Genomic DNA, 14,729 nt, shown 5'->3' with positions numbered 1-14,729 from the left:
ACAAAGGTAAATAAAAATGACCCCTTCTGGTTGTTTTCTTCTTCTTCTCTTCAAGACGTTTTATTGCTCTTTTTTTGTGCGTGTCTTGGCTCAGGATGCCCTTGAGCTGCGCATTGGTCACGTGGGGGGGGGGGGGGGGTCCCCGCAGGCCGCTGACCTTTTGACTCCGCATCTGTAGCGCCTGACCACCTGCTGTGGCCTCTGACAGCCCCCACACTTCCCTTAATTAACGCTGCCCTGAGGCCTGCGGGGCCCGGAGCCTTTTAATCAAGACGTGACTGCCGGCCACCGCCAATTGGCCACAGTCCACGGTGAGACCATCGATTCATGAAGTTGCTTTAAAAACATCACCGCTGAGACTCAGCGTTCCACACCAATCCTCACGGCCGCCTCTTTTTGCCGCGATATACACATGAACACAGTTCACTTAATAATTCCGGAGGTGGCTCAATGGCTCAGAGGTCAGAGGTCATGAGCTGATTCCACTGATATTCTGGGTTTGAATCCAGACAGCCGTCTGTGATTTAATCTCGGTTCTCAAGTGTCGGTGAGTTGATGGTCTCAGCCCGGTCACCCCAGTGATGGTACAGTCAACCCATCACGTTCAATTTGGTTCTTGCACTGCATCCGTCTAAATTCCAGCTCTGAGAATAAAACATCAGTTTGACCGCTCTGCAGTGCAGAGTGGGTGTGAGAGTGCTGCTCTCTACAGCGTAGACGTGGAGATCATTTGAACGGGTCTCAGAAGTAGCCCTGCAATGTCCACTTTCTCGGGCGGTTCTCTCGCCCGAGGAGTTGCACTGCTCCGCGAGAGATCCGCATTGACGCTCCATCTTGCGGCGTGACACGGAGGGAATAATGACTCAAAATTTTTTTTTTTAACAAAATGTCACGCAGATGAGGGTTGGTTTTGTCATCGTGTTGTCATGCAAATTGTATTTGTGCTCAAACAAAGGGATGATGCTCATTTTCATCGGCTGCCCTGGATAGAGTGGTTGACATTCCACATTCACATGGCAGAGACCAGTCTTCCCATAGGAACAATCACTGTTGACTTCTAACAAGGTGGTACACGTATCACTCACTGTGGAGGGATAATGAGCTGATTTGACCCTCCCCACCCAGGATGTGATCTTGTAACCCTGGTACTGTGAGTCAAGCACTCTACCCATTGTAATACTCGGACACGTAATATAACGACGGTAATTTTTTTTTTTTAAATCTATCGTAACAGATGTCGGTAAACAAGCTATGTAATCAGATTTCTTCTTTCAAAAATGGTGCACACATTTGTTAGAAAATGTAATTTGCGTGACAAAAACATGTCTCCCTTAAAATATAGTATCGATACACTCTCACCTGGGTATAAATAATGGCAACATCCTGATCGTGCCGACAGTCCATTTTTTGCATAAATGACGGTATAAAAATGATTGTTCGAGGGCCCTTTATACATTTTAATTATTAAGTTTGAAGATGTACAAGTACAAATGACAGCAGCATACATTATGAAATAGTAATTTACCGCTGTTCATAAAAGTTTCACAATTGGAGAAGTTTGTGTATTCTGCACATCTTGATTCAACATTCCCCGCTTAAAATACCTCACCACGATGACTCCACGTCAGTCTTTCTGCCTGCCACCGCTTCCAAAGGCAGTTAGATTGCGTGAATGTTCGTTGAACTTCTTTCGCACCATATATAGCCAACCGTGCACATGTGATGTGCGAGAGAAGGACAATAAACTAAACCTTAAAAAGCGGTTCTCGAGAAACGAGCTTTCAAACTGATGGAGGGAATGTGTTTTACATCGTGGAAATTGCTCATTGATATAGCCTGCCACCTGAGCACCGTGCTAATTACACGCCTCCCGCTACAGCTGTACACCTTCATTCAAAACGCCACGAATATTGGTGACATCGAGGTGGGTTCCGCTTGACGGGAACTGCAGTAAAGGCTGCTCGGCACACACACGCACACAAAATGTCACTCGCAACGTGAGAGCTCAAGTGCCTGAATTCGCCCCATCCCCACAGAATACGCCTGGCTGCCCTGCAGATTTGACCGTCCCCTTGAGAAGCGGGACCCGTCAACTTCGTTAGGCCTCACTAGAATTGACAGCAAACGCAAGTGGGCTTTCGAAGACGCTCGAAGATAATGAAATTGCGTTGTCCCAGTAATTGAGTGAAATGGCTAATGTTAGCGCGAGTAAGAACTGCATTAAATTCCGTTCCGTTTTGTATTTCATTTTCGCTGAACGCCATTGACGTCTTCGAGTATTCTGTATGCGAGGCGTGCCCTTTGTCTGCCTTGTCACGGGCACGCAGATGCCATGCGTGTAATAGCTACCGTCGCGGTAAATAAGCCGACAAGCGAAGGGGGGGACCTGTGTTTATAGGTTAGCGAGCGGATGAACAGATGGACCATGAGAAAGACCAAGCGCGTAATTCATGGCAGACAGATGCATCACACTGAAAGGTCCCATAATAATCATACGGTGCACGTAGATCGCCCGCGGAGATAATGGCAAAGGGGCAGACACATTTATCAACATTGTAAAGTTAGTCGTGGATTATGCTCATTCCTGTTTTCAACACCGATCCGCCTTGTGCTAGGGTAGTCTTTAACCCCGGTTATAGAGAAAGTAGGAGGGGGGGTTAATATTTCTTGCACAATTATAACATAAGAGAAGACATTAGACAAAGTATAAATACAGGAGCTAGGGTACAGTCCTAGACATTGCTTGTCCGTGCTATTGCTGGCGGAAAGGCCTCCACGAGAAAGAGAGCTCCAGCGAGCCCCTCTGGAGGGCGTTTGGCCTACTCTTCCATACTGGCCAGGAATCTTGGAGTGTACATATGCACGTTGAACTGATTTCACGCTGCAAAGTAACCAACCTTGATCATTATCGGAGGTGTGAAAGAGGTGGGAGTAAACCGAAGTTGAACTGCCAAGTCGACTAACTGTGTGGTTGCACCCGTTAACACCTCTGGCGGAACAGAGGCAGTGGTGAATTTAAACTAAAAACTAAACTACGTTTTATTTTGCAAGATAAGGCCCACGGAGCTTATATACAGCTCTTTTTTTGCAGAAGCGACCTGGCTATCACAAATGATAGCTCAACGCAGTGGCTTATCGTGTGGGAATTTATAGCAGCCAAATACTCTAAACGCGCGTTGACTCTAACTGGGGAGAGAAAACCCGGAGGACCCAAAGAAAAATCCACGCGATCTCGGGGAGAACGTGCACACTCTAAATATACAGCAGGCGTTAGGGTCGGGATCGAACCCATGTCCTCCTACGTACCAGGCGAGGTAGTTTAAAGAAACTTGCCGCGTTGATTCAACTGCTGTGCCTGGAGATCGAACCAAACCAGTGACGTCTGGTTTCTCTTCATCCTATCCGGCCAGCTACCGGTACAATGTTATCCAAGTCATTCATAACATTGGAAGAGATAATTCAATAAAAATGACCATGGTACAAAACATCGTTTTGCAAGTCCAGTTGAGTGTGCGATAACCACTACGCACTTAAACCTGGTTACAGAGGAAGAAGGTGATTGATCATTTCCTTTACGAACGACAGAAGGGACAACAGACGAGGCATGAGACAAGCCGGATTATTGATGATCGCAAATTATCTTGAGTGCCCTCCCTCCGCTCGCTACTGTAACAGCAACAGCAGTAACGGACACTGCGCTTGCCTTTCCCTTCGATGTGAAACCGCCTCTTGAACCCCCCCCCCCTCTCTCCCCTGGACCCCCGCCTCCCTTCAGAGCTTTCCCTGCACCGCCACTCGCTGCCAAAGAACACAGGGAGAGGCATCGGCACGTGCTTCCCGTTTGGAGCCACTCTCGCTGCTTACACCACTCGGGCCGCTGCTCAATGCACAAGGCCATCATCACCCAGCACGGTTCCATCCTCGAGCACTGACTTCTTCCCACTCCCGCCACCTCGCCACGGTGAGTTACAGCTTTACTAACCACCGCTAACTCGTGTTAGGTCGCGCAAGCTTGCTTGCTCGCTCGCTCGCTTGTTCGTTCGTCGTTGTCGCTGCGCATTGGCGAGTTGTCATCGTGTAAAGTTCTTGCAGTAGACGTCAACTACCTCGCCTGCTTTGCGGGAGGTCGTGGGTTCGATCCTGACCCCTGACGCCTGCTGCTGCTGTATATTTGGAGTTTGCGTGTCTCTCTCTCTCTCTCTCTCCGCGTGGTCGAGTGGATTTTTATCCGGCTCCTCCGGGTTTTTCCCTCCACATTTATAATCGACAAACTTTTATTAGAGGATTTGGCTGCTATCTTGATTTGAAGCTTTCGTGACTGCAGGAATCCATACTGTTTGGTTCTTCTTTTGACTTTAACGAAAGAACCAAAGAGTATTTGGCTGATATTATATTCTTGGTTCTTTCGGTAAAGTCACGTAGAAGGGAAACAATAAAATAATTTTTAAAACGCCAATTTTCTAATTTTCTTGCTGTGGTTTTCACATCTGATGATGATTGCTTGTGTTGCAGTCGTATATTTTTATTATTTTATTGTTTCCCTTCTACGTGAATTTACCGAAAGAACCAAGAATATGAATCCCTGCAGTCACGAAAGCTTTAAATCAGTATTTGGCTGCTTTACATTCCATGTGACAAGCCACTTCGTTGAGAAATCATTTGTGATCGCCAGACCACTTCTGAAAAAGAGCTATATAGCTCAGTGGCCTTGCCTGCTAAAATAAAAAAAAACTAGTTTAGTTTCGACAAAATTACTTTTCCAGACAGAAATGTAACACATTCGTCAATAGCACTGCCCTAAAAGGAAAAAACTATATATAAACTGAACGATTTTTTTTATTTATTTTTACCAGCTAAGGCCAACTGAGCTATACAGCTCTTTTTCAGAAGCGACCTGGCCACAAATGCTAGCCCAATTATGTGGCTTACGTGGAAAATTATATCAGCCAGATACTCTAAACGCACGTTTTTAAATGTGGAGAGAAAAAACCAGAGGACCTGGAGCAAATTCCACGTGACCACGGGGAGAGAGGACATCCAAACCCCAAATACACAGGCGTACAAGGTCGGGATCGAACCGACGACCTAATGTATACCAGGCGAGGTGGTTAACATCTCGCCACCATGGCTTCACCTACAATATACTGTGTATGTATATCGTAGGTGACGGTTCGAGCAATTTGCACTTTCTTCATCGCTCTGCTATAAAGAAGGGGCATTTTCTGAAATGTAACCTATTAGTTATTTGTTTCCTTTTAAGGCAGTGGTTATTAACGAATGTGTTGAGTTTTTGCCATTTGTGCTTTTTGCACCGCTGCCAATGTAATATTAAGAAAAGAATGTTCTATCTACACAACGTGAGCGGATTTATATACCGCTGGTGGTGTTTTGTGGGGTGTTACATTATTTCAGTGCCTGTCTAAATTACCGTGACTTTGTAATCTTCAACGAGTGAGTCAATGTTATTCGTACGTAACTATTCACGGGCCATGTATTTTTATTTTACAGTTTAAATTTTTTTTAATGTACAAAACGTGTCCACAAAATTTGCAGGAGCCAGGTTGTAACCACCCTTTGTTATGCGGTGCATTTATGGTTTGAATGACGATGGTGAAAAGGTTTAACGTAAGTTTACAAAGCTTTCTCAAAGTGTTTTGGCCACGCATTGTACAATAACACGAATAAAGTATATTTAACACTTCATATCACATGCATTTCAAGTTTCACGTCATCTCTTATGAGCAGTGTATCGTTAAGATGCTATTCATAATGCTGAATGTATTACTATACATTTTTGGGTGGGGTGAGAAAGCAGTGGTTTGTTGACTGTACTTTGAATTTGGTGACCTGAGTTTGAGTTCTGGCCATGGTTAACATCGGTGGGTAAGTGAAGTGTGATGACGCAACTCCCATGACCTGTCCATATGGGCCTTTATGCAGGAGCAGATTTACACACTTATGTAAATTCATTCGTTTTGTTAAATCATTCATTAATGTGTGCATTTAATTTAAACAAACGAATTCTCAGTGGAAGCAATACATATTTTACTCAATTTATTTTATGTAGAAATATGTTTTTTTACAGAATAGTAAGTAAATGTATAATGGGGCCCAGAATTAAGTTGATTTGGCTTAGGGAGAGACACGAGTGGGCTACCTCTACAGGATACACTATTCGTGGGATATTTTTACTTCAGCCACAATGCAATCGGTCTTCTTGCCATTCCTAAAGGTGGGAGTGCATTTTTTTGGAAATTCATTGGCCACAAAAGACTTTCAGAAGAGGGGCTACCCTTTGCCACTCGAGTGAAATTGTTTATAACCCAGGCCGATTAGAGGTGGCAGAAAATACTCATAGGCAGCTATGCTTACTTTCAAGGCCACTGTTTGAAATTCTATCCCAACCTCTGTCAAGAGAGTTCGCCATCATTCATATGAAATGTTCAAACAAAATGTCCCCTTGCTTTTTGCCGTAAGAGTTCTGTGAAAATATTCACGGGCACTATTATTTCACGTCACATGGAAATCAATCACTAGACCCGTTATGCAGAATTCCACTTTTTGTTTTCAACTTTACGTAATGTACTTCGACAAATATTTAATGGTGTGGTGCATTTTTAAAACATCCTCTCGCATTGAGTGTGGCGCAAGTGGTAACAATCGTGAGTAGACCAAGAAGTACCTGGGTTCAATTCCTGACTCTGGCACCTTCCCGTGTGGAGTTGGTATGTTCTCCTCCTCGTACACGTATGTTGTCTCTGGTTTATCTGGTTTTCTCCCCAAAGCTAAACACGGACATTGTCGCTGGTGTTGGCCAAATAATCGCAATTCAGGACCCTTCTGGAAAAGTATTGAGACTTAGTGTGGCTTTCCTGGGTAAATAAGAAATGAGTATTATTGTTGTACTAAAAGTGTGCTGACATACATACATGCAGTGCACGACTCACGGGGCCATCCATTTAGTACGTAGGCATGGAGGGGGGAGGGGGGGGTTAACCCAAATGCGTACGCTTGCGTATGGGGGGGTCTACTGACAATGTATGTACACATAGGAAACGGGGAGGAGGGGGGGGTGAAGCCTCGATAATAATTTGTCTACATTGGCCTTAAAATGAGCCACAGTTCAGTTTCTTCAGCTGTGAGACAACAAGGACTACCGGGAGAAGTGGGACTGTGGGAGAGGCGTCACTCTTTGTGTGCCACCACCATACCCCTGACTGCAGCTATCACGCAGCTCAGCAAAATAAGTGGCCAAGGCACGCAACTTAATAATTTAATGCAGCCGGCTGTGGACTATCTGTTTAAACAACGTTAATATGATTAATCCTTGGTCGTTTCTGCGTCGATTAAATATCGGCCGTTCTATAGGATTCGGGGGGGGGGGGTGCGTACAGGGAGGGGGGGAGGGGTCAAATTCTGACATATTTTTGCGTACCTACTAATAAACAGCCCCTATAGCATGCCCTGGTCCAACAGAGCAGTTTGACGTGTAACGTGGCGACCGCGTAGCGCGCGTTGTAGCTGGAAAAGAAGCTAAACGCACATTGGCGAGGGCTGTGTTCATGTTGGGTTGATTTACATCGAACGGATATTGTTGGCTGTAAGCTGTAATGAGTGGAGTCCGTGCCCAGCCATGAACATCCGTGATGGATGAAGTGATAACTGATTAGCAGCAAGTATAACACGCTCGTGACCCGCCCCATACATGTGCAGCCCTCCTACAGAACAGGGCTCGGATCGCGGTAAATGCCTCTTGTATCAGATCTGGCATGAACACGGCCAACAACTTTTTCCTATTTTTAAAACAAATATATATCCTGGTAGCATAACAACTCTTTCGCTCAATAAACATACTCTAGACGTCGCGTAATATTTAAATAAATAGTTGTGGGAATTTTATTTTTGATTGTTCTTTTTTTACCCCCACCAGACGTCCTCTGGCTCTGGCTCAGACGTGAGCGTTACGATTTATAGGAATTGTTTTGAAATGGGACGAAAAATATCGTAACCTTAGGCCCGCAGTTGTAGAGGTGTACAAACACGGACTGACTATACCTCTCCCTATCGTTAGAAAAACATATATACACTCGGTTCTGTCCTCTAAATATTTCAGAAATATTAACTTTCCTGTGTATGATGCAAAAGCATTGCAAGTAACTGTGTTCGGTCCGTAATTGTAAAAAAAATAGTTTAGCTCTCCGGTTGTGACCATTACGTTGTTTGGCATGATGTCCAACGTTCCGCTCCACGGACTTCTCCTGGAACTGTAAACAGTGAAACGGAACACGCCGGAACACCACGTCAAACAACACCCGGCACAATACGAAAACATATTTCAGAGAGCAGAGCCATACAGAAACAAAGACAAAGATCACCCGTATAGCCTGAACAGACTGTTGGTGCAAGTGCTGTGAGAAAGCAGCACCTATGAAGGCCGGCACAGCACACGAGGGTGGCCAACACCACGCCCCGCCGTCTTTGTCTCCCCAGTGGCGATGTTTACACACCGCACCAGGTACTCATTTGAGGCCGAGTCGACCTTAGGGGATGGCCCGTGACCGGTTCAGATAATCGTCACTGGTGTTGGCCGTGAGCGAGAATGGAACTGGGATCGCCGGGGTTCCTAGCGCAGTGCGCTACCTGCTACACTACCTACCGTACAGCAAACTCAAACGCGAATAAACTCTACGCAGCGGAGGCGATTTATTAAGTTGTCACATCCATAAGTCGTGGGGGGGGGGGGGGGGGAGTGCGTGAGGCTTGCCGGAGGAGAGAAAGTCATTGGCAAGTGAACAAAAACATACTGCGGCTATGCCGGTACTGGCAGATGAGTAAGGAGAGAGCAAATGAATAGGGGCTACCTTGTTTTCCAAGCCCCCCCCCCCCGCTCACCACCATGTGAGTGCTGGGGGAGGGGAGGGAGGTCGCATTTGCCGGTGTTGCGTTACCGTGCAAGAATGCGCGCGCCCCAGCGGAGATGCGGGCTCCATGTGCTCCACCCGTGTAATTCTGCAGATTAAAAGTGGTGGAGGGGGGATGGTGGTGGTGGGGGGGTGGTGGAGAGACACGACACACAGTGGGGGAGAGCGATGGGAGGGAGATGTGGATGGAGGATGGATGGGTGGTGGGAGGAAGAGCTTAAGCCTGGGCGCCATCTGGTTCGAGTTAGCGCCCCCCTTGGCTTGGCGGACGTCCCGTCGATCGCGTTTTGGGACTGGCACGGCCAAGTGGTGTGGTGCCTGTGGGTAGCCACGGAACGTCGCCGGACACCCCGTTTCGACTTCCGCGCCCTGCCGATGAACACGTTGCCCGCGATCAAATCGCCCCTGGATTGGCACCCCCGATCCGTGTAGCTCTTGTCAAGCCAAGCAGGTGCTTTGAACCCGGTTAGTGTTGTGTTTTTTTTTGCAGTGCAGTACAACATCGCACGTCCGACCATCGTCACATATCTCGACCCTGAACAATGAATTATCCGCCCTCACCCAGCGCGGTGTCTTTGCGCGATGTCGCTGTTTTCGGGATGTATAAAACACGTAGACCGTTTCACACGCGGTCGTGCGCTCTTAATCTTGCGTGGCATTTGCTTACTCCTAAAGCACGGTGAAGCAATATCCCGTGTGGGTTTTTTTATATTTTTTTACACGCTTTTATTTAACTCACTCTGTCTGCTGTTGTTGTTGTTGTCGTCGTCATTGTTGTATCCTCAAATCTTGTAACTCAATTTTAACCCGCTTCCCCAATGTGGTATCGACTGCAAACTTGGTATACTTATGTCATACTGACGACAATACTATATTCTATGATACAAAATATTTCAACGATCTTTTTTATATGTTATGTTTCGGCTTGGGTCGAACTGTCCATGGTAAACTGATGTTGGCTGTAAATGACCATGGTCCCCTTACGTTGTGGCAAGCTTCGGGGCCACTTCTTGGAGTCGTGGAGTTCTTCCATTACTAGTACGGTACATTTAATAAAAGCGTGTTTTAAAAATAAAAAAAATTCTTATTATTGGCTATTATTATTACTACTACTACTACGTGTAAAGCGGTGTGGTGTGCATTCGTTGTGTTCAGCAAACATATTTGTGCACGGTGTAACTGGTCGTGATTGACTGACGATCACGTACCTGGCGATTTTCCCATATCCACCTGTAAACTCACAGTCACTAGCAAGTCGGGTATCGCCACGTGGTCCTGGGCTTGGATGCGAGAGTGCCATGGGAACGCACCACGTGCCCGTGTGGCTGTGGGACTCCGCATGTGTGAGGTGGCCAGGACATGGCAATTCACAGCAGTGGAGTGAATCCATCCGTGTGGAGCTTCGAGCGTTATTCTCGCTCGTGCCGCGGGTTTTTTTTTCTTCTCCAGGGTTACTTTTTCTGTCCTCCCCCCCCCCCCAAACACTCGTTAATTTCATTTGGTCACTAGTTGATCGGCTAAGAATCAGTGACTCGGTGACGCCTTCTCGATAGATTAAGGACGTTGTTATCTTTCCAAATAGAAGACTCCTTGTCTCAATTAGGGTTGCCAGCTCAAAAAAACAAGGGCATCCCATGGGAAGTATCTCACAATACCTGACAAAAACAGGGGCTTTCATTCTGTCACTGATTTTTGTGTCTACGTTTGTTGTCTCCCCCCCCGCCCCCGCCGCACCTCTAATTACCACGGTTTGCTACGTACGGTGTGAAAGAAGTTCAATATACGTGCGTGTGAATTGCTCCGCTGCAGTTCGCATCAAACGCGTGTAGGAGCTGGATGTAATAATGCGAACGACTCACTCATAAGCCCCAAACTTTATTACGAAGTCAATTTGTCCGGACATTTGTAATATCTTAGGTTACTGTGATTTTAAAGAAAACCCTGCTGTTAGCATGCAGTTCAAAATCAGAATATTTATACTGGAGGAATCCGATGAGCTATGAAGCTCTTGTTTCACAGATGTCAATATTGTCACGCCACAGTTCGTCAATCGGTAGGTCATGTGTGGTGGGGTGTGTAGTGGGTCATCTCAAGTGTGGTGGGGTGTGTAGTGGGTCATCTCACGTGTGGTGGGGTATATCGTGGGCACTCTGACCACTGGCCAAGACATCTGGCCAGAATGGAAGAGTAGGAGGCCACAATAACCCGGAGAACGGACCCGCTGGGGGCCACCCCACCACCCACACCACAGTAGATGCCCTTTGGCCAGCAGTGGCACGAGAAAGACGTTTCAGAGCTCAGTTTGTTTTCAGTTTCATTCGTTAGGCATAGCCCTGTGAGCCATTCGGCTCTTGAGCTGCACCTTTGCTTCGTATTATTCACAAGGATTACGAGTTTAACATGCGCAACCGATGAGCGCCTCTCATTTCGCGAGTTGTTCGACGAGATTGATCCTGTCAACTTTTCAGCACCGAGCATTCTCCCACCAGCCTTTCACTCAAACGCTCCGTTTGCACTGCTTAGTCGATCCGTGTGTGTTTCGTTCATGGCCGTTGCGTACTTCGTCCGTTAGTTGGGCAATGCTCCTCACTACCATGAACTGGTTCTCTGCAATATTGATGCTTTCGTTGTTTTGTTTTCGTTGCTGTGTTCACGTAGCCCCACGGATTTCCCTTGTTAAATATAGCCGGGCAATTGGTTAGACGGGACCACCACCATCTTCATCATCCGTGTAAACTATTTTACTATTTTTATTTTACCAAGCAATGCCCACTGAGGCATGTAACTCTTTTCTCAGAAGCGACCTGGCCACAATTGATCATGTAAACATTTATATCAGCCAAATACTCTAACCGCATGTGTGTTTTTGCTTATTATTAAAAAGTTAATGAAATGGGGAAAGCGGAGAACATGCAAACTCAAAATAGGCGTCTGGGTCGGGATCGAATCCACTACTCCCTGTATACCAGGCGATGTAGTTAACATCATGCCACCGCGACACGCTTAACAAATGAACTCAACACCCATACTTGCCATACTCGTCGTTTATTGGTTGCTCAGAAACACTCTATTCACCCAGATTCTAATATCAGCACATTGTGGGTATTAGGGCCCGAACTGAACGTTCCGAGTCTCTACTGCGGGTACGAAATTAAAATGATTATGCGAACTGACTCATGGGCCCCAGTTGTATTATGAGTGCACACTAAACCATGAACATGTGTTTCTGTCGTACATTTCAGCATAGCTTAACACACCAGGTTAATAATTGCACGCACACTAACACACACTAACACACGCACACTGAAACACAAACACCAAAGATAAGACAAGGATCCCCCGTATAGCCTTAACAGACTGTTGAGGCAAGTGCTGTTAGCGAGCACCTATGAAGGCCGGCACAGCTTACGAGGGGGTGGGTGGCCAACACCACGCCCGGCCGCCTTTGTCTCCCCAGTGGCGATATTTACACACCGCACCAGGTACTCATTTGAGGCGGAGTCGACCTAGGGGAGGCCCAGGATCGGTTCATATAATCGTCACTGATGTTGGCCGTGAGTGGGAATCGAACCCGGGTCGCCAGGTTTGTAGAACAGCGCACTAACCGCTACACTACCGCTCCCCACGCACACACTGAAACACAAACACACACACTGAAACACAAACACACTGAAACACACACTGAAACACAAAAACACACACACTGAAACACACACACACACTGAAACACACTGAAACACAAACACACACACACTGAAACACAAACACACACTGAAACACAAACACACATGCACTGAAACAAAATGCCCAAATTCTTGACGTCGGCTCTCTCTGTGTAACTTTTTCTTTCATCAACCGCACACATCCTGAAGTTGTCAAAACGCCTGGAAAGGCCACAGCTCTTTCACACATTTTGGCTTTTATTTTATCCCCCCCCCCCCCGTCCCTGCCAAACGCCCGAGGTCATGGTTTCATTTCACTCGTAAAGTAAAACTTTCCCCCAAACCCACACACACACAGAAACCTAACGAATCTCTGACAAGCCCCTGTAGCCCCTTGTGTTACAGCCACAGTAAGTGCCCTTGTTTAACATTAACCGCTGCGGCATAAAACACAAGCAACAAAAATCAGCGGTTGCGTCTCAGTTCCACGTTCCTGTTGTAATTGAACCTTCCCTTAAAACCAAAACTTTCGGGGAAACCTCCCCCCCCCGCCCCGTCTGTTTGATCAAGAGCGCTTGTGCATTCGGCTAAGAGTAAAGTCGTTTTTTTGTGTGTGTGGCCAATTAGTGATGTCTGGGCAATGTAAAAAAAAACGTTGCATAAAATAAAATGTATTAAAAGTATCCTGTGGCTTAATGTCCATTGCAGTGGTTTAAAAAAAAATGTCCTATTAACATGCTGCACTTGTACGTAATCATTAGGTTGGGTTTGTGTTTGGTACTAATTGCATGTCATGTTGCATGGCCAGTTAGAAGAACACAGCACGCGTGCATTTGCGCACCGTGTCCATTTTTTTGCGTGCTCCCTTTTAAATTTGTCGAGGCGGAACGTTTTTGTCAAAAAAGGAACAGCGCGGATGAGTTGCAGTGGCTTCTACAGAAGAGCATCGAGTTTCTTGTTGCTGTTGGCGATCACAATTCGGGATAATGTACGAGGTTGGAGGGCATATTTAGAAACGCGTGCCAGTCTCACAGGGCCTCAACGTGAACACGGTGTTGCCATCTGGGTTTCATTTAAACCAGGTCGGGTCGATGACCAAAAATTCTTCCGACCACCCGGTACACCACGTTCAGGATACTTCTCGCCATGGCTGTGGCTACTCGCCACGTGCCTCTTCCTACTCGTCGCGTGCCTATTCTAGCGGCGATTCAGACATTATTTTGTGGGGAAATTTATGGCCTGGATAAGATTCAGGGTAGTGATTCCATTCGAAAATCGACGATTATTTTTTTTCTTCACACATAGCGAATCGTGGCATTTCTAGTAGCACCAGGGGTGACAAATCCATTACATGTAACATATTTAACAAACAAAAAACATCCCATTTAATGAATGTATCGTGAGATTAAGTATTGATATCAATCAATTATTCGATGCATCACTCGAAACCTCAACAATATGTTTTGGAGTAATATATTTTTTTATCTTCACACACTAGTTTATCGAATATACAGCTTCATCGTCAGCCAAGATTAACAGATATATTTAAGTCAATACACACATGAAGCAATGTTTGAATTACTTTAGTGGGCAGATTTGCAAAGGTGTGTGTGTGTAGTGTGCTCACCATGCCTACGCTACTTTGATCTATGGCGGTTGTCCAGTGCACGAAAACATTTGACTCAAATTTCAACGTCGCTGTCACCTCTACAATCACCTCTTGCCCATCTCCTTCAGGGTTGCCAGTCAAAATTAATGAGCCAGACGAAGCGTGTGTTTGTTCAGACAATATGCACCTTTTTTTTCTCAGCACACAGATGGGGTTGGAGTTCGCTTACGTAAAAAGTAATTGTTTTACCAACTAGAGTCGAAGTTTTTGTGACTGCAGGAATTACTCTTTGGCTCTTTTGCATGTGTATCTGCCTTGTGTTGTTTCCGTATCTGTGTTTTATCATTCATTCTTACCTGATGATGGTTGCTTGTGTTGCAACCGAAACGTCGTATTCTATGATTATTATTTGATTTGATTTTCTACGTGACTTTACTGAATGAACCAAATAGCAATTGTTTTACTTTACCCACTGAGCTACGTAGCTCTCTTTCAGAAGAGACCTGGCCACAAATGATAGCCCAGCGAAGTGGCTAT

General features: G+C 46.0%; 1 protein-coding gene across 1 annotated transcript in view; it reads left to right on the top strand.

Annotated features, from left to right (window-relative positions):
• The window catches only part of LOC116945548 (tetraspanin-18), a 176,333-nt gene that overhangs the window by 129,783 nt on the left and 31,821 nt on the right, over nucleotides 1-14,729 (top strand). Inside the window, exon 3 of the mRNA XM_032959948.2 lies at nucleotides 3,776-3,961. Coding sequence (XP_032815839.2) covers nucleotides 3,776-3,961 — 186 coding nt within the window. The remainder of the gene's footprint in view (nucleotides 1-3,775; nucleotides 3,962-14,729) is intronic.

Source organism: Petromyzon marinus, chromosome 24 (genome assembly GCF_048934315.1).
Source record: "Petromyzon marinus isolate PM22_M1 ecotype Great Lakes invasive population chromosome 24, UKy_Petmar_22M1.pri1.0, whole genome shotgun sequence".
Taxonomy (NCBI): domain Eukaryota; kingdom Metazoa; phylum Chordata; class Hyperoartia; order Petromyzontiformes; family Petromyzontidae; genus Petromyzon; species Petromyzon marinus.
This window is presented reverse-complemented; position numbering and strand designations above follow the sequence as displayed.